This window comes from Eschscholzia californica, unplaced genomic scaffold, assembly GCF_041429995.1.
Source record: "Eschscholzia californica isolate CP2 unplaced genomic scaffold, dmEscCali1.0.p SCAF_2, whole genome shotgun sequence".
Taxonomy (NCBI): domain Eukaryota; kingdom Viridiplantae; phylum Streptophyta; class Magnoliopsida; order Ranunculales; family Papaveraceae; genus Eschscholzia; species Eschscholzia californica.
Window position 1 is genome coordinate 7178110 of NW_028238309.1, and position 18676 is coordinate 7196785.

Below are 18676 nucleotides of genomic sequence, written 5' to 3' on the forward strand. Positions count from 1 at the left end.
CGTGAAAATGCCACATTTAGGTCACTTAACTTTGATTAGTTAGTTCCTTTCGGGTTCTATTTCTAATTATTTATTTGTTTTTATTGCTAGGTAGTTTATTTGTGGTTTGGCGTGTAATTCGGAATAAAGAGAGCGAATTATCACATTTTCATCTTATGCGGCAAAATGGAAGAAAAGAGCACCAGGGGTATTTTGGTCATTTTGGTCAAAGTCAGAAGTCAAACAACAAGTGAAGTCAATGACGAGTTCGACGGTGAAAACGGAATTCAATTCGGAGTTCGGACGGGGAAGTTACAAAAGAAAGAAGCCAAAGTCTTTCCTTGAAGGCACTCCCCTTGATTTCTAGATGAGAGCCAAAGCCCAACCCATAACCAAGAGCCCAAAGAAGAGAAAGCAAGGAAGATTTCTATGAGCACCTCTTAAAGAAGTCTAAGTCAAAATAGCCCAAGACTTAGTCAAACTTGACTAAGTCTAGGGTTTGGGTATACACAAGTTAGAGAAAGGGGGAGGACTATTCATCTTCTTCCCCAAGCAAGAGAGAGAAAAAGAGGCTAGGGTTTGGGGGTTGGAAGTTCTTGGAGTTGGAAGCTTGATAGAGAGAGAAAAAGAAGAGAGAGAGGAGGAGCCGGCTAAGCTTGGTCGGCCAAGTCGCGGCAGCAAGATGGAAGCTTCCACGGATGGCCATGGAGCTCGGGAGTTGCTGTGACGGGGAACAGCTGCGCCCGGTACGCGTCCACAGAGCACGGCAGCTGCTCGGGCATCAAAGGACGAGTGACAGCAGCTCAGCTGCACTCAACAGCAGCTCGGTTGTAAGAGTAGCTGCTCGGGTTCTCTCTTTCTTGCTCGGGACACGGCACAGCAGCATCCAAGGGCACGGGACGGCAGCACGGGAAGAACAACAACTCGGGCTGAGATGCTTGAGCTCGGGTGCACCTTCATTTGGCCGGATCTAGGGTTTTGGCCGGATTTAGTCACATTCTTTGGCCGAAATTTTCAGAGTTTTCCGGCAACCCTCTTGATCCGAAATCTTAGGGCTTTTACTCCCCATCATCTTGGCTAGCTTCCCATATAGTTTGATTTGATTTTCGACAAGAAATGTCTAGAGAGAGAAAGCTTGGTGAAGCTTTAATGGAGTTTGTGTTCTAAATGGAGAAGATGATGGTGGTCGCTATGGGGAACCCAGAATTTTGCTAAGGGGAGATCAGCTGCACCTTAACTACTCAAATTTTCCGACGAACCTAGCCTTGAACCACATCGAAAAAGGGGGATTTCTCATCATCTTCCTTTCATTTATTACTTATCACCATGTTAGCTAAATCAAGTGTGTCGATTATGGGATGAAATGTGATGAATTTTATGACTATGTTTGAGATGATTTAATGAGTTTGATAATAAATTGATGTTCTCTTATTTTGATTACTTGTTGCAATCGTTTTTCATGTGTCTTATCAAGTATTTCGCATAGTTAATCAATTAGGCAATGTGATCGATGATTCGGTTTTGTTCGTTTAGGAAGTTTATTTGACTAAGTATTATCTCCGGACATACGTAGTGCTTATGAACATCCACTTTAGGAATCGAGACTAGGTTTTTATCAATCCATTCGATTAGACCGTACATAGTTGTAGGTTCACCACATCGGATTCCCGGACCTCGACACTTCTCTTACTTGTTGTTCCCGACTCTTGTTCCTCCAAACTCTTCTCTCAAATCTCTCTCGCCTTCTTACATTGATAAGTTAGTTTGTTTTACTTACTTTATTTCCTTATTGCTTATTCGATTATAAACCTCACATTACTTTCTTTTACTTGCGCTTTTGTTTAAGTAAGCCTTTAATATCTAGACCGACGAATAAGACCCTTCGATATCCAAACTACCTTCCTATCCTTGGATCGATTCCGGTCTTGCCGGATTACTACTTGATACCTCCGCTTGGGTGTGCAACCTTTTCGGGTGCATCAAGTTTATGGCGCCGCTGCCGGGGATAGGTTTAGTAGTTTGGATATAGGTTGTTTGTTTTGTTCATTAGTTTAGGGTTAGTTGCTTACTTAGGCGTTTTTGTTTTCTTTTATTTTCTTAGTTTCTTACTTTTTCTTGTTTTTTTTGTAGGTACCTGTACTTCGAAAAGAGCTAAAAACAGACATTGGAGTGGAGGAAAAGAAAGGAATCAAGAAGGGTAGGAAAGTGAGAAGCGGAACAAAGCAAGAGGCCTTCGCTAGTATCGTATTCTATTCTCTCTTTCTTAGTTGTGTTCAATTGGTTGGAAAACTCTTAGTTTCCATTCATAGTTTGTGTGTTATCATCATTGAACATAGTTGCATAATATCGTCTCATTGGTACAAATGGCAAATTATTATAATGATTGGCCTTACGATGAGGATGGTGACTACATCGGTGATCCACATGCCATTAATACTAGTCGACCACCTAGAAGTCTCCAAGATAATAGACATGCATATAGGCATGGTCCGACTAGTAATAGGAATAGGCGAGTTGAGTCTGACCGACCTAGGATGACCATGGGCGAATATCGACAAATGTATGGAGTCGGTCAGACTAGTAATGAATATGGTCTTAGGGATTATGAGCATGAGGGTAAGTATTATCTCCGGACATACGTAGTGCTTATGAACATCCACTTTAGGAATCGAGACTAGGTTTTTATCAATCCATTCGATTAGACCGTACATAGTTGTAGGTTCACCACATCGGATTCCCGGACCTCGACACTTCTCTTACTTGTTGTTCCCGACTCTTGTTCCTCCAAACTCTTCTCTCAAATCTCTCTCGCCTTCTTACATTGATAAGTTAGTTTGTTTTACTTACTTTATTTCCTTATTGCTTATTCGATTATAAACCTCACATTACTTTCTTTTACTTGCGCTTTTGTTTAAGTAAGCCTTTAATATCTAGACCGACGAATAAGACCCTTCGATATCCAAACTACCTTCCTATCCTTGGATCGATTCCGGTCTTGCCGGATTACTACTTGATACCTCCGCTTGGGTGTGCAACCTTTTCGGGTGCATCACTAAGTCAGACACAACTACCACTTCCACTTATCAAATTTTTCAGCTTCCTTCACTTTCCTCAAATGTGGATACATCAAATCCATCTTACCATTCTACATATTCTCTAGATGATCAAGTACTTCCATTCTCTCCTTCTACTGCAACCACAGACTCTCATGACCCTTCTTTTCATTCATCACATAATCCCACTATACCTGATCCACCTCAAGAAGAAGTACTTAGTGAATTCAACTCTAATCCTATTGAATTCAACTCTCATCCTATGCAGACAAGGCTTAAAAGTGGTATTATTAAACCCAAATCCATTCCTGATCATGTGGCTCATTTTTCTGTTCCTCATGCTCTTGCTTCTGTTCATAAGGGTCCACTACCTTCTATTCCAGAACCTACAAGTTATAAGAGTGCTATTAAAGATTCAAATTGGAAGAAGGCAATGGAAGATGAATTTCAGGCTTTGTTGAGAAATAAGACTTGGTCTCTCATACCCAAAACTTCAAACATGAATATACTTGGCTGTAAGTGGGTATTCAAGGTCAAGTATAATTCAAATGGGACTGTTGAGAGATACAAGGCAAGGCTTGTAGCTCAAGGCTATTCTCAGCAAGAAGGAATTGACTATGTGGAGACCTTTAGTCCAGTGGTCAAGATTCAAACCATTAGAGTGATCCTAACTTTGGCAATCTCTCATCATTGGCCAATTCAGCAGCTTGATGTGTCAAATGCCTTTCTTCATGGGCATCTTACTGAGACTGTTTATATGAAACAGCCACCAGGATTTACTGACCCTCAGTCTCCTACATATGTGTGTCACCTTCATAAGGCCCTTTATGGCCTGAAACAAGCCCCAAGAGCTTGGTTCACAAGATTTTCAACTTATCTTCAAAATTGGGGCTTTATTAGAAGTACTTCTGATACTTCAATGTTTGTGTTCATCTCTGCTGGCCAAATGATGATTCTTCTTCTATATGTGGATGATATCATCCTTACTGGTACCTCAACCTCTCTATTGGATCAGTTATTTGCTGCTTTGGCTGAGGAATTTGCTATGAAAAGACTTGGCAACATAAATTATTTTTTGGGTATTGAAGTTCAGAGAACTCCCTCTTCATTGCTTCTTACTCAAACTAAGTACACTCTTGAACTACTGGACAAGTCTGGACTTTCTGATTCTAAGCCTAGCCTGGTTCCTATTTCAACAGGAAAGAGGATATCCAAAATTGATGGTGATCTTATAGATAACCCTATATTCTACAGAAGCATGGTAGGTGGGTTGCAATATGCCACCATGACCAGACCTGATTTGACCTTTAGTGTCAACTACTTGTCTCAATTCATGCATGAGCCCAGGACTGCTCACTTGATTCTTCTTAAGAAAGTGTTAAGGTACTTGAAAGGGACTATTGGAGCAGGCATAATCATTAAATCAGGTGATGTGTCCATTCTTAAAGGGTTTTCTGATTCTGACTGGGCAGGATGTCCGGATACTAGGAGATCAACAAGTGGCTATTGTGTGTTTTTGGGTTCGTCATTGGTGTCATGGTCTTCTAAGAAGCAAGCTACTGTCTCTAGGTCCTCAACTGAGGCCGAATATCGTGCTCTTTCAATGGCAACCTCAGAGTTATTGTGGCTATCTTACTTGTTAGAAGAGCTTGGTGTCTCTGTTGCTACTCCACTTAGTCTCTCATGTGATAATATGGGTGCAAAATTTTTGGCTTCCAATCCAGTCTTCCATGCTAGGACTAAACACATCGAAATAGACTACCATTTTATCCGAGACTTGGTTATGAATTCTACTTTGGATATCACGTTCGTCTCTTCTGAAGAGAATCTGGCAGATATATTCACCAAGGGTCTCATCTCCTCGCAGTTTGATTTCATTCGAAGCAAACTCATGATTCTCTCCACTTCGGATCATGAGTTTGAGGGGGGCTGTAAGAGAGAGCCACTCTCTAAGCATTTGGTCGAACACCTTGTGGATGAAGAAGACCAACTCAACTGAATTAACGGTCGTACGGGTTATGCGCGCCCATGCTCTTAATATGAAGCGCCCACTTTATCGTCAATAGGCAGCCAGAAGTGTCTGCGAATAGTGTTATATTGTTTAGTGTTAAATGTTAGTTAGTGTTAGTTAAGAATTAGTTAAGATCGATTATCTCTCTCTCTCTCTAAACCTCTGATATATAAAGGGATGTTTGTAATTGAAACTAATCAGTTAAGTTGAGAAGTAATCATATTGTTCTTCAAGAAACTTAGTTTTCACACCTCCTATTGGAATCGAAGCTTGGACCTCTAGGATTTTGGAGTTTATGTCAACATTATCCACCACTTGGGCTACCAAATTTCGATATTTTTTTATTTCATTACTGCCTTGAGAAATATCAATGATTTAGAATAGATAAACAAATTTAATCTAAAGAATATCAATAATTTATAATTAAACATAAAAATATTAAATATTAAGCATAAATGTTATTCACTCCTTTTCAGTTCTTTTTTCTAATTTTTTTTCCATCTTCTCAAGCAATTGGAATGTTTTTTTTATCTAAGGGGATCTCCAAATCATGATTATAATAATAATAATAGTGATTTTTGTGATAGGTCAAATATGAATCTTCAAATTTATAAGGCTAACCCAACCATTGTTACTAGGCGTTATAGTCAACTTCATTGTCTTGTGCACATAAATGGTCATCTACACCTCCTGACAAATGTAATTCTAGGAAGGGAAATTTTAAAAGGCCCCCCCGTTTTTGTTAAAAGGCCTCCCCGCTAAAAGCGTCCCTCATTATAACCCATTTGGTTATAGGGCCCCCTCTGCAAAGGAGCACCCCCCTCTTATATATTTGACCTAACGGCAAAGTTAACGCCGTTAGGTCAAACTTAACCCAAGACCAAAATTGACCCTAAAAGACCATCTCCTTCCCACAACCAGTTTCATCCCCTCTCTCTTTCTATCTCCCGCCTTCTCTCTCTCTCTCTCTCTCTCGTGCTCTAGGTCTCTCTCGTGCTCTAGGTCTCTCGCCCTCTCTCTCATTCTTCACCATTACCAACGGTTAGTATATCTCTCTCTCCTTATATCTTTCTCTCTCTCTCTCTCTGTATATATGTCTCTAGATTTGAGTTCTGATTTTAGGGTTTTTATTGAAAGGGGTTTTCGGTTTGTTGAAGGAGGGATAGTTTCATAATACATAGGGTTCTGTTATTTCTGATGTTGATTTAGGGAAAGTTTGATTTTTACATACCCAATAGTATAGTTAGTTTATATTAGTAATAGGGTTTTGATTGGATTGATTTCTGGATTGGATTGTATTAGTTGTTATAATGTTCATGATTTTTGTTTAATTTAGTTTAAGTTGGTAAATTTAATGCTTAAAAATCATAATACGGTCGTACCAGACCGTAGAGATAGAAAACCCCCAATTTTATCTTCACCAAGCATAATTTCGGTCGAACCAGACCGAAAATATGACAAGATACGGCTCGAGGTCACCGTAAAAATGCACAGTAGCTACTGTGCATTTTTACGGTGGGCTCGAGCCGAATTTTGTGCACATTTTCGGTTCGAGCCCACCGAAAATATGCACAGTAGCTACTGTGCATATTTTCGGTGGGCTCGAACCGAATTTTAGGCATCTCACGGCTCGTGCCCACCGTATTTTGGCCAGTAGGTCAAATTTTTAGGCATCTCTCCTCTCTCTCTCTCTCTTTAAAATCTCCCACTCTCTCTATATGAATCATCAACCTTGCCTCCTCAGAATGAATGAATCATCTTTTTTCTTTTTTCCAAGTTGTTTGACTTTATTTATATATCCTATTTTATCTTTAGTCATGTCTCAACGTGTCGCACAAACTGTAAGTGCGAGAAAGAGGAAGGAGGATGCTAGGAAGCAGATTGTCGACGGTTCGACAAGTGAAGCAGGTGCGGATCCTTTTCCAGGAGGGCCGACGGACCGTAGCGTTCTCAAGAACTATGAGAACCATATTGCTTACCAAATTTGGAATGGCAAGGTACGTGTATGTTTTTCTATTTTTCGCACTTATGAATGTTTAATATAATAATATATTGTTAACTTTCAATAAACGTAACTTTTATGTTTGTTTACGTAGGATCGTCCTGTTTTGAAACTACATAATCACGCAAGTGGCGTGCAAGTGGGGGCCCTTGAAAGTAAAAGTATACGGGATTCAAAGAAGGAACATGTCTGGGACATAGAACTCGAGTGTAAAGTAGTTCGTGAGAAGGTGGAAGCATCAGGACTTCTGCAAATCGCCAAATACTCTTACCAGAAACTTGACCGGGTTCTTATCACGGCTTTCACGGAGAGGTGGCATGAAGATACTAACACCTTTCACATGCCATTTGGAGAAATGACGATCACACTAGAGGATGTGCATCGTATTACAGGACTTCAGATTACAGGTCACTCAGTTCATCTTGATAATGATCATGTAAATGAATGCAATCTTCTGGTGAAAGGTTTAGGGGTGACACCTGAGGCTGCGGAAGCAGAATTGAAGACGACTAAGTGCAAGAGTGTCCGAATGTTGTGGTTGAGGGAAATCTGTTCGGGTAGCTTAGACAAAGATGACGCACGGAAGAAAGAGTTTTGCGTCAGAGGGTACCTTCTCCATCTTATGGGCTCGACTCTTTTTTGTGACAAGAGTGGTTCGAAGGTGCCTGTTTGCTACCTTACATATTTGATGGACTTGACGAAGGTCCCTGAATATTCGTGGGGCACGGCTGTGCTTTCTTATCTTTATAGGCAGCTCGGTCATGCTTCCACTAAGGGTGGACAAATGGCGGGTTATCTGCCCCTCCTCCAGGTATTTCTCACATTATTATAAGTTGATTAATTTAGGAGTCTATCTTCTTGGTTACTAATTGTTTTCTTGTTTAGGCATGGATTGACGAGCACTTTAAGCTTGGTCTGTCGGATTTGAAAAAGGATTTCGACATTAGGCCGGATTTGCCTCTGATGGGTAGATGGACGGAGCATGATGCACATGGAAATCTAGATGACAGACTGGTTAACCTCCGAGAGATGATCGACGATTTAGAGGAGCGAGAGGTAAAATTCTATATACTATGGTATTTTGCATGTTAATTTGACATTGAATGAGCATCTAGTATAATAATTGTGTTATTTAGGTTATTTGGGACCCATATAGACTCATGGGCATTGGTGAGTCATCTCCCCCACTATACGCCTTCTACAGCGGTTGTATCGTATTTGATGATATTGCCGAGCCGTATCAACCCGAAAGGGTGTTGAGGCAATTTGGTGTGGTTCAACATATTCCGTCTGCCCCCATGAGAGCAACAAAGAAGAGAAGGAGTGAAGCAAAGGATTATGGAGAACATACATGGTATTGGGAGAACTGGGAACATCATGTCCTCAACGAGAAAGATAGGTCGCAACGGGTTAGTTCGGCTTGGGAGGTCGATGATAGATATGCTGAGTGGTTTAGTCGAATTTCACACCCGAAGGTCCAAAACCCAAACCATCGGAAGACGAACCAAGCACAAAGCTCACTCGGTTCGATTGCTTACTACGTAAGTACACATAAAGCATGTAATCTACTTTATTTAGTATTGATGGAAATACATGTTAACAGACTTGATTTTTTTTTTCAGAGAGAGGGTATTCGGCATGCCCTTGCTGCACTAGATTTGTCTGGGGTGGATGCAGGAAAGGAAATACTTCACCAAGTATTGAGGGAGGAGCAACTTCCAGAGGCACCCCAGAGGGTTCAGGAAGAAAATACAAGGAAGAGGACAAAAACAAAGGCCGTGGGCAGGAGGAAGACCTAGAACGGCTTTAGATACTTTTATATTTTGAGACCTATGTCGGAAACTTTTGAATGATGTCGGATACTTTTATAATTTGAACGGCTTTAGATACTTTATCTTTTGATATGTTAAAACGGTTGGTTTTTTATATGGTTGAAATGTTATATTTTGATATGTGCCAAAAGAGAGAGAGAGATACAAAAGAGAGCGAGAGAGATATGTGCCAAAAGAGAGAGAGATACAAAAGAGAGAGAGAGAGAGATACAAAACTCCGCAAAAGAGATACAAAAGAGAGAGAGAGAGAGATACAAAACTCCGAGAGAGAGATATGTGCCAAAAGAGAGAGAGATACAAAACTCCGAGAGAGATATGTGCCAAAAGAGAGAGAGATACAAAAGAGAGAGAGATACAAAAGAAGATACAACTTTTCGGTGGGCTAGAGCCGTTTATGTTGCTAAAAACGGCTCGAGCCCACCGTAATTTTGCACAGTACCTACTGTGCAAAAAAACGGTGGGCTCGAGCCGTTTTTAGTAACAAAAACGGCTCTAGCCCACCGTATTTTTGCACAGAACCTACTGTGCAAAATTACGGTGGGCTCGAGCCGTTTATGTTGCTATAATCGGCTCGAGCCCACCGTATTTTTGCACAGTACCTACTGTGCAAAAAAACGGTGGGCTCGAGCCGTTTTTGTTGCTAAAAACGGCTCGAGCCCACCGTTTTTTTGCACAGTAGGTACTGAAATTATCGGCTCGAGCCGTTCTTATTTTAAAAAATAAAACTTTACCTTTGATCAAAAAACTTTACGTTTAAAAAAAAACAACTTCAACTAACAGTTAGTACTAAAAAAAAAACAACTTCAACTAACAGTTAGTACTAAAAAAAAACAACTTCAACTAAGTTTTCATTCCATATCTATTGCTATTGCATTCGATGATGTGTCCCCTTCCTTCTTTATACTTGATGGAGTTTCTTCCAATTGCGGATTGAAATTATCGCCACTGTCAATTTTATGTTCGCAAATAGTCAACCACCTTCTTGCATCTGAAGTAGCGTATCGAGCCCATTGCCTAGCAATCGGAGGAAGTATAGTTTCGTTTTGTAGCTTAACATTAAGGAAATGACAATTGTTTACATAACCAATGCATACCATTGTATGTGGTTGAGACAAACCTTCGGAAGATGGTGTTGGTGGACCGGTGATTAAAGGTAAAAATGTCGTTGAATCATGTTTCGCCAAATGAATCAACATTATATTAAAATGAGTGGCAATTAAATAACTCGTCTCTCCGTGAGTATACCAAAACTCATGTTCAGCTGGTATATCAAAATTGTTGGTCGAAACCAACAATTCGTCATAAAAAGACCCAAACATGGCTTTGTATAACTCTGGACGTGTTTCGAGTTCATTAAGAACACCTTTTCGGATCTCAATCCAACCTACCTCCGAGGGATACCCGAGACCAAGAGCGACGGCTCTAAAACCACAATGACCGTCTCCTGGAACGTTTGTAATAGTACTGATAAACGGATAAATCACCTCAGGCATTAGACGTAAAAATGAATCACCACTACCGCGAGATCTCCTGTTGGCTTTCCGTGCACTTTTAACCGATGGAACCGATGTTTCCGGAATACATTGTGCATACTCCCAACGAGAAGGATCTCTCTTAGTAGATATGGCTGCTTCCTTCTCTTTTCTGTTTCTTGGTTTCTTTGGGGCTCCTCGGGTTTTCAATTTTGCCAAAGGTTCTGTCATGGATGTCATTGAAGGACAAACAATACTCCTCAACCTTTCTAATATGGCTTTTCTCTCAGGACCGGTCGACATATCCCACATGGAGTACAACAATCCTAATTCGTAAGAACTCTGAAGTTCGTTATATACCTCAGGAGTAGGAATAATTGAGAGTTTAGTCCATTGTGGGTCAATGAGTGACAAAGATATCACCTCACCGCGTCTCATAATGATTTCCATCTCGTGAGCACAAGGGAGACCATACACAGACCTATACACACATCCACACAAATTTGAATCAATTCCTATAGTTTTTGCCCGCTCCACCTCATCTGCCAACAGGTCAAGTGCATTGTGTGAGACATAACCCCTGAGTTCCCTAAAGGCGTTGATTTGATGAGACATCTTCACTGATGTACGACTTTTCTCGAATGTAGCTTTAATCGCAACAATCTCTGTCTCAGTCATTGAATGTATAGATTCCCAACATGTGACGAAGTTACCCTCGGATGTATCCAAGTTTCTTTTCAGCTTCGCATGTGCACCTTCAACCCTATTCGTTGTAGTATTACCCAAATGCATCACATTATCGGTCCATGCCGTTACAAAATGTTCCCTAAGTGGCAACCAAGTCTTCTGAACATAAATAACATCAATGGCGTTACTCTTCGACCACGTTGTGACGAAATCTTCAACAGCGCGATTATAATCCGCCTCGGTTTCCGCAAACATGATTAGTCGAAACATTGACATGAACTTTCGGAATGGTTTGTTTTTCAAGTGTGGTTTAACCTTTCCAACCACACACTTATCTATATGGAAAGTACATAATAAACGATCTGCATGTGGGAAGACTTCACCTATTGCATTGATTAATGCTTGTTCCCGATCAGTCAAAAATACCTTCGACATAGAGTTAGGAGGAAATAATGTCCTCAAACGATTCAAAGCCCAAGTGTATAGATGTTCTGCCTCTCCATCCATAAAAACCATAGCCGCGGTGAATGATTTCATAGTCGAAGTCATCCCAACAATCTCAAGCAATGGTTTCCCGTATCGGTTTGTTTTGTATGTACAATCAAGCATTAACACCGTGTGGAAGCACTTCAGCAATTGGATAGATTCCGGGTGTGCCCAAAATAAGTTAGTAATCTCCCCTGTTTCCTTCTTCATTGAATGCCAATAAACATAATTGTGTTGAACTAACAATTTCATCAATTGTTGCATAGGAGTTCTACCTTCTTGTTGACTATGCCGGATTCGTATCCTTTCGTTGTATATGGTACGCATTGTCGAGGTATTATCGTTGAATTTTTTCTTTATTTGAGAAAGAATTTGTCGTGGTTTTGTACCACATTCATATAGTTCTTCAACAAAAGCCTTTTCTTCATTATTCAATCTATTGGCATATGCATGCCCAATTAAGGTCTCTGCAAGTTCATGATTATGGATCCCACACACAACTTCCACCTTCCACTTGTCTCCGTCTATCGGTATTCCTTTTAACTTGAAGGGGCAATTGCATTTCTTAGTACTCGTTTTTCTCTTTTTGGTGGACGGTTCTTTTGTTTTAGGAATTATTTCTGCCTTAAGATGAGAACGATACTCTCCACTTCTTTCACATCGTAAATCCATCTTCGGTTTTTTACCACCTTTCCGCGCAGCAGACTTACCAATCATAACAACCATCTTGTTTTTTATACCAATTTCTTTTGCCCATTTAACTAACTCGTCTCTCGTTTCAAACACTTGTTCAGTTCGAAAATACTCACTAACATCAATGCTGACAAAACCTTCATATGGTCTGTTTTCTTCTTGATTTTCTTCTTTCTTATCTGGAACTTCAATGTTGGATTCTTCTTCTCCACATTCACGATTTACAATTTTAAGACATCCAAATTCCGATGATGCTTCGTTTTCTTCGACTGCATCTTGCCACCTTTCTTGTGTATTAGAACCTCCAAAATCCCAAGTGTCTGTAGTAATTTGAGATGGAAGTTGAGAAGAAGCCACAACAGCAAAGCCCTATAAGGAAAAAAGAGAATTTTAGTAAAAACGGCCCGAGACCACCGTTTTATGTATTACTTTTCGGCTCGCGTCCGCCGAATTTATGCACAGTAGCTACTGTGCATAAATTCGGTGGGCACGAACCGAATTAATTGACATTTTTCGGCTCGTGCCCACCGAATTTTTGCACAGTAGCTACTGTGCATATTTTCGGCGGACTCGAGCCGTAAAATGGCATAAATTCGGTTGGACCAGACCGAAAATACCCTCCGTGTTCAACAACCAAAAAATTTTCATACAACCAACGAATATATCATAAAACTTGGAAAAAAGTGTTAGGATATGTTCATATACCTCTTGGGAGACTGAATCTTGTCCAGAAATTGATGATTTAGGATCCTTTGATGTTTCTCCAAAACTTTTGAAACTTGCTTCATCCATGGTGGTTTAAGAGTTTAGAAAGGGATAGAGAAGTGGTTTAGGAGTGCAACAACAATGTGAGATTGTTGCACAACTCCGATGAACTTTCCCCGTCGATGATGGTCGCCGGTGATGTTGACAATTCCGGTGGAAGAAGAGGGAAGAAGAATATAAGAGAGGAATTTCTAGGGATTTGGGATCTAGGGATTTGGGTTTTAGGAAGTTTAATAATTAACAACTAAAATGTTAATGTGGGTTAAATACACCCTTAAAGGGGGTTTTTTTCACCCATTCAAAGAGGGGGCCCTTTAACCAAGCCAAGTCAAACGTGTTTTACCAAGTCAACGATAACATGGGGAGGCCTTTTAACAAAAACGGGGAGGCCTTTTAAAATCTCCCATTCTAGGAATTGATAAAAAAAAAAATGAGTTATTTATTGGAGGAAAATTGTCGAACACTTCAATGAATGTACAAATCAAAGTCATGTAGCAAAGGATGTTCAATGTCGTTGGAGCAGATAAACAAACAATGCTCAAATTTTGTAGTTATTTGCCATGTTACGAAGAAGCTCCATACATGGGGAAAACAATGATGAACGAGTACAAAAAATTTAGTTAAATTCGTATCTTTAACTTTTTTCGAGATCATGATTAACTTTTAATATTTGATTTTGAAGACTGCAAAGGAGTGGTTTAAACAAAACAGTGACAATAGAGCTTTTAAGTTCATTAATTATTGTAGTAAAATTTTGAAAGACCATCACAAGTGGATGTCAAAATTGTCACAATCTTCATCAAACAAAAGAAGTCTTCTTCTAACCTAGATGAATAATAGAGTATGCATCAAAGACCACTTGAGAGAAAAACAAGCAAGGATTTTGAAGAATGAAAACTAACGCGAGAAAATTTCTTCTGAATAGTGGCAGAAGAAAGTAGAGGGGAACCGTGAGAAAAAGTTACTACTTCCGGAAACGGTATCAATACAATTGACCTATCAAAAAAGTTCCTAAAAATTTAGAGACTCCCAAAATAAGATGAAAACCATCCATTTGGAAGCCTTCATTAGCTTCGCTCTTCAGATAGGATCACGGGAGCCCCCTGTTTATTAGTCTATTCGGTTTGCTCTATCTCCCAAGATAAAGCTTATAGATATGAATGAAGATTGTGACAAGGACCCACTGAAGACAAATTGATTAATCTTAGATGTCATCCACAAACAAAAACAGACAATTTTTAATCTTGGTAAGACAAACCCATCAAATTAGTCATTAGGTTATGGGGCACCCACAATTAAAATATTGATTCAATTCCAACCTATCACTAAAACACAACCTCCATTCACCTTCTTTCTCTATAAAGTTGATATGGCTAAGATAATAGAGAGATAAGAGAGAAAGAAAAGAAGAGGGAATCAGAGTAATCAAATATACATTATGGAAGGGCAAGATCAACTTATGAATTCCAGGGTTTTGAAGGTAGAATCTGAGGAATCATGGGAACACTTCATTTCTCAAGCTACCTCTCAAGGCTGCCTTGTAAGTCATCAACCAACTCTTCTCTCTCTCTCTACAAGTTTATAGCTTCCACTTTGTTAGGCCTGCTTTAGTTAAACAATCACATGTTTAAGAGTACACTTTCTTCTGCACCTCTCAAACTTATCTGTAAGAATTGAGATTATTATATCTCCGGCCCAAACTTATCTCAAAAGGTTGAGACTATACCTTCAAACTTATCTTCAATGGCTAAGGTTGCACCTCTCAAATTTATTTCCAGCGGTTGAGATTATTAACTGGTTGTGCTCGCTCGACAAGGTTATACTTATTAAGCCTGAATTAGAAGACTCTATTAGTTACAGGCCTTATTAAAATTTATGGTCATAAGTAATTTTAGTAGTAGTACTTTTAAATCGATAAACAAAATAATTCTATGTTTTTCTTTTGTGGACAAACAGGTCGTGGTACATTTTACTGCAACTTGGTGCATGCCTTCTGTTGCTATGAATACAGTTTTTGAAGAGATCGCCCTTAGCTACAAAGATATGTTGTTTCTATTGGTTGATGTAGATGACCTTAAGGTAAGTAAAAGTAGATATCCTAATCCTACTGGAAACAAGTTTCTAATTTACTTTTTAGGTTGCATATAAATAATTAGGAGTTTCCATCATTTCTCATTGGTTTTGAGCACATATTTTATCTCCTATTGGGACTAGACCAATACGAAATAAATCGAATAATGCGTACCAGACTAAGAAAAGCCACATGTGACAAGAGGGTTAGCATAATCCCACATAGATGAAGGCAAGAAGCCATATTTGAAATCCGATTCAAATTTGATAAAGTGACTCGTATAAGTATCGGAATTAGGCTGGTCATGGTTTCACTCTGAATAAGACAAATCAATTTTAGACAATTAGAAGGAAAAAAGAAGAGGGGATCTTATATAACCAAATAAATAATGGGATTGATGCTTTTTTTTTTGACTTAGTTTTGTGTTAGATGCCAAAAAAGAATACTTAATATTGATATATGCAAATTATGTATAGGAGGTAGCGTCCAAGATGGAAGTAAAGGCAATGCCAACATTTCTTGTGATGAAAGATGGAGTTCAAGTAGATAAGCTTGTTGGTGCCAATCCTGAAGAGATAAGGAAAAGGATTGATGCCTTTTCTCAACCCATCCAACCTTACCCAAATGCTTCTTAATATATATATATAATATATAGTTGTGCTTGCCTTTAAGGCTTTAATTTGAATGTAAATTTACTATGGAAGTGGTAAAATATTTGGTGGTGACGAATGTTTTAGATGGCCGATACTTGTGTATTAGTTTGTGTTTATTTTGTTAATAAATTTGTTGTGTTTGAGATTTTATATGTGCATCTATCATCAGAAAGGGTTATGAATTTTCAGTTGAAATATGTTGAAGTGTTTGACGTTAATCTTCCAACAATCAAATATCAAAGGTCATCTCACGAGCTAAAATGTTTTTGTCAGAATCATACTATTAACAATCAAATATCAAAGGTCATCTCACGAGCTAAAATGTTTTTGTCAGAATCATACGTTATCAGTACCTAAGATAATTCCTAACTACTTAGGTCACATTTGACTCGCAGAAAATGAATAAGATCAACAAACTTGCGTCATGGAATGGAGCTAGTATGTTATTTGCAAGAATGCAACTGGATTTACATCTTCACCAAAATATGATTCATTTTAAGAGGAAGAGTTAACAAATAACAACCCAGTGGGATAGATTGATTTGCAATAAGTACTACTCCCAATTCCACCTCTATAATACGTCCCTAACTAACATTAGACAAAACTAGAGAGTAGACACCCTAGTGTGCCACTTCAAAAATCAGTCTCTACCCCATCTTATTTCTAAATAAGTTAGATATGATTTTATGGTACTTCAAAATTATATATGAAACTGTTATTTTTAGTAATTTCATTCTATTTCTACTGGTCAAATGTAATATTGAATGACTTTCTAGATGGAAATAAACAGAGAACTATGCTATGGGCGATCCAAAAATACACGTGTACGACAGCGATTTATCGTTAGCAAAATTTGGGTTAAAATTTCTAGTTCTAACTAGATTGAGCCTTACCTAATGTGATACCAATCGCAAGATGTGATGATCGACTTCATCAATTCTTTTTATTTTGACTTGACCACTTTGAAAAATCTCAAATGGCTAGTCCAAATGTCCAATCTTATATCATAAACTAATATAGAATAATATTTTTACAAGTTTACAATACTTTTACAAGATGAAAATTTCGAATTACTATGCAAAAAAAATGGTTAAGATTATATTTGCAACAAAAAAGAAAGTACAATTATTGGGGGAAGGTCTAAAATATGAACCCTCATAATTTAGTAAGTCCATTATTAACATAAAATAAGTCAAAAGTCCAAAATGAATAGTACAAATTTTAAAATGTACTAACTACTATCAAACAAACCATTTTTGTATATATCATTTTTTGGGACTCACAAAAGAAAATCATGTTTGCATGACAACATTACCTTATTGCACGAAACAAAACGTAAATAACTCTATACATTTTACTGTTGAACTTCACGCAATTTAATTTTGTGTTGCGTACAAAGCAAACTTATTCGGACACATACCTACACATTCTCTTACACAATGAAAACATTAATGATGTATTTGTGTATTTGTATGAGGTAAAAACAAATATTAAAACAAATACGAGTAGACTTTTTATACTAAGTTTTGACCTGAAACCTATTTTATGTTTTATTTTGGGCTTCTTGTCCCCGTACCCCAGAGAAAGTTTTAAGGTTAAATTATTTTTGTAACGATATTAATTTTTTGAATCATGGTTGCACTTTTTTTTTTACTTTTTGAGATCAACTACTATCTACGTTAGTTGTTACAAGACATTGATACATCATTAAGATGTGATAAACACGATAACCACCTAAGTTAAACCAATAATTAAAGAGGCTTAAAGCCCAACAACAAAGAGCATAAAGTCCGACAACATCTACTTATTTAGTACCTGAATTATATGGAATAAATTTTGGTGATAAACTGCTTCCACTGAGACTCATCAAATGCCTTATTGTATTATTAGGGTTCGTATTTTAGACTTAGTGTATTCACGGCATTATGTCATCCTCTAAATAATCCTCTAAGTAACTCTAGCATCTCCACTGACCACCGTAATCAAATTTTAAAAAAACTTTGTCTTTTTGTGAGTACCTCACCTGTCATCCTCTAAGTAATTATAAGTAACTCTAGCATCTCCCATTCCTGCAAATAAAGGGATGTCCTAAATTAGAGATGTTTGCACTTGAAGTATCAAATGGCTTTTATCGTAAATAAACGGAATGTTTGGTTCAATTACATTGTTGATAGGTGACCGTGAAACATGGGACTACCATGGGGGCTAGTCTGATCTGATGATCCAGCTCAACTCTTTCCCCAAGAAGGGGTAGTGACAAAAATTTGTAGTCTCCATTATAGATAGAAAATTTTGTAGGCACCTCTTATTTTGCTTGAAATCCTTTTGATTCTATAGGTCAAAGGCACATTCAACTTATGGTTTGATATTCGGGGGGCTTCATACATAATATGAGGTTTGGTTATACAAACCTACACGGGCCAAATCGTACCCTTTGGGCTTCGACTATTTTTTGTTGAAACATATGTTAAGACTTGTCAGAAAAAACTAAACGGAAGTCCGACAGTTAAAAGAACATCGCATACACATGTGAAAAGATGGATTTTCAACAAAAAAAAAAAAAAAAAAAGATGGATAAAATTTAAGTCTCTACATTTGGAATTTTTTATTTTGACCCATGTATCACAATAGGTAATACAGTTTAGGGCAACAGAATATATGCAATATGACATCAATGGCAGTGGTGTAATTTGGAGGAAGAATAAGGATAGGTTTCTGCCATTACCCTGCAACTATATACTGTACTACTAGAGGTTTACAAATCAAAAGTAGTGAGACTATTTAGTTGCCTCCACGTGAACTAGTTTTTACCTCAAAAACTAACAAAAAGAAAACAAAAACCCCATCTTACCAAAATTATATTCCCCCGTTTACTCACACCACTTCTTCTCTTTCTTCTTCTTCTTCTTCTTCTTTGGAAGATCTCATTAGACAATCAAAAACATAAGAAGAAGAATAATCAAAATCCAACC

At 38.3% G+C, this 18676-nt stretch overlaps 2 protein-coding genes across 2 annotated transcripts; one reads left to right on the forward strand and one right to left on the reverse strand.

Moving 5' to 3' along the window:
* Positions 1 to 9725: 9725 nt before the first annotated feature.
* On the reverse strand, positions 9726 to 13332 carry LOC147555776 (PKS-NRPS hybrid synthetase cheA-like). The gene is made up of 2 exons (XM_086658530.1): positions 12921 to 13332; positions 9726 to 12584 (listed from the first exon to the last, which is right to left on the reverse strand). The coding sequence occupies exons 1-2, from the start codon at positions 13005 to 13007 to the stop codon at positions 9726 to 9728; spliced, it is 2946 nt and encodes a 981-aa protein (XP_086514656.1). The 5' UTR covers positions 13008 to 13332.
* Positions 13333 to 14165: 833 nt separating this feature from the next.
* CXXS1 (thioredoxin family protein CXXS1) lies at positions 14166 to 15854 on the forward strand. The gene is made up of 3 exons (XM_086663531.1): positions 14166 to 14520; positions 14937 to 15059; positions 15528 to 15854. Exons 1-3 carry the CDS (start codon positions 14419 to 14421, stop codon positions 15684 to 15686), a joined length of 384 nt encoding a protein of 127 aa, XP_086519657.1. The 5' UTR covers positions 14166 to 14418; the 3' UTR covers positions 15687 to 15854.
* Positions 15855 to 18676: the final 2822 nt, after the last annotated feature.

What these genes read in the sequence shown, in the direction of transcription:
- LOC147555776 (XM_086658530.1), bottom strand. Translation starts at nt 13,007, where the DNA reads ATGGATGAAGCAAGTTTCAAAAGTTTTGGAGAAACATCAAAGGATCCT. An exon ending in AAGATTCAGTCTCCCAAGAG is followed by an intron (nt 12,585 to 12,920) that starts GTATATGAACAT and finishes TTTTCCTTATAG; the next exon opens with GGCTTTGCTGTTGTGGCTTC.
- CXXS1 (XM_086663531.1), top strand. Translation starts at nt 14,419, where the DNA reads ATGGAAGGGCAAGATCAACTTATGAATTCCAGGGTTTTGAAGGTAGAA. An exon ending in CTACCTCTCAAGGCTGCCTT is followed by an intron (nt 14,521 to 14,936) that starts GTAAGTCATCAA and finishes GTGGACAAACAG; the next exon opens with GTCGTGGTACATTTTACTGC. An exon ending in TTGATGTAGATGACCTTAAG is followed by an intron (nt 15,060 to 15,527) that starts GTAAGTAAAAGT and finishes AATTATGTATAG; the next exon opens with GAGGTAGCGTCCAAGATGGA.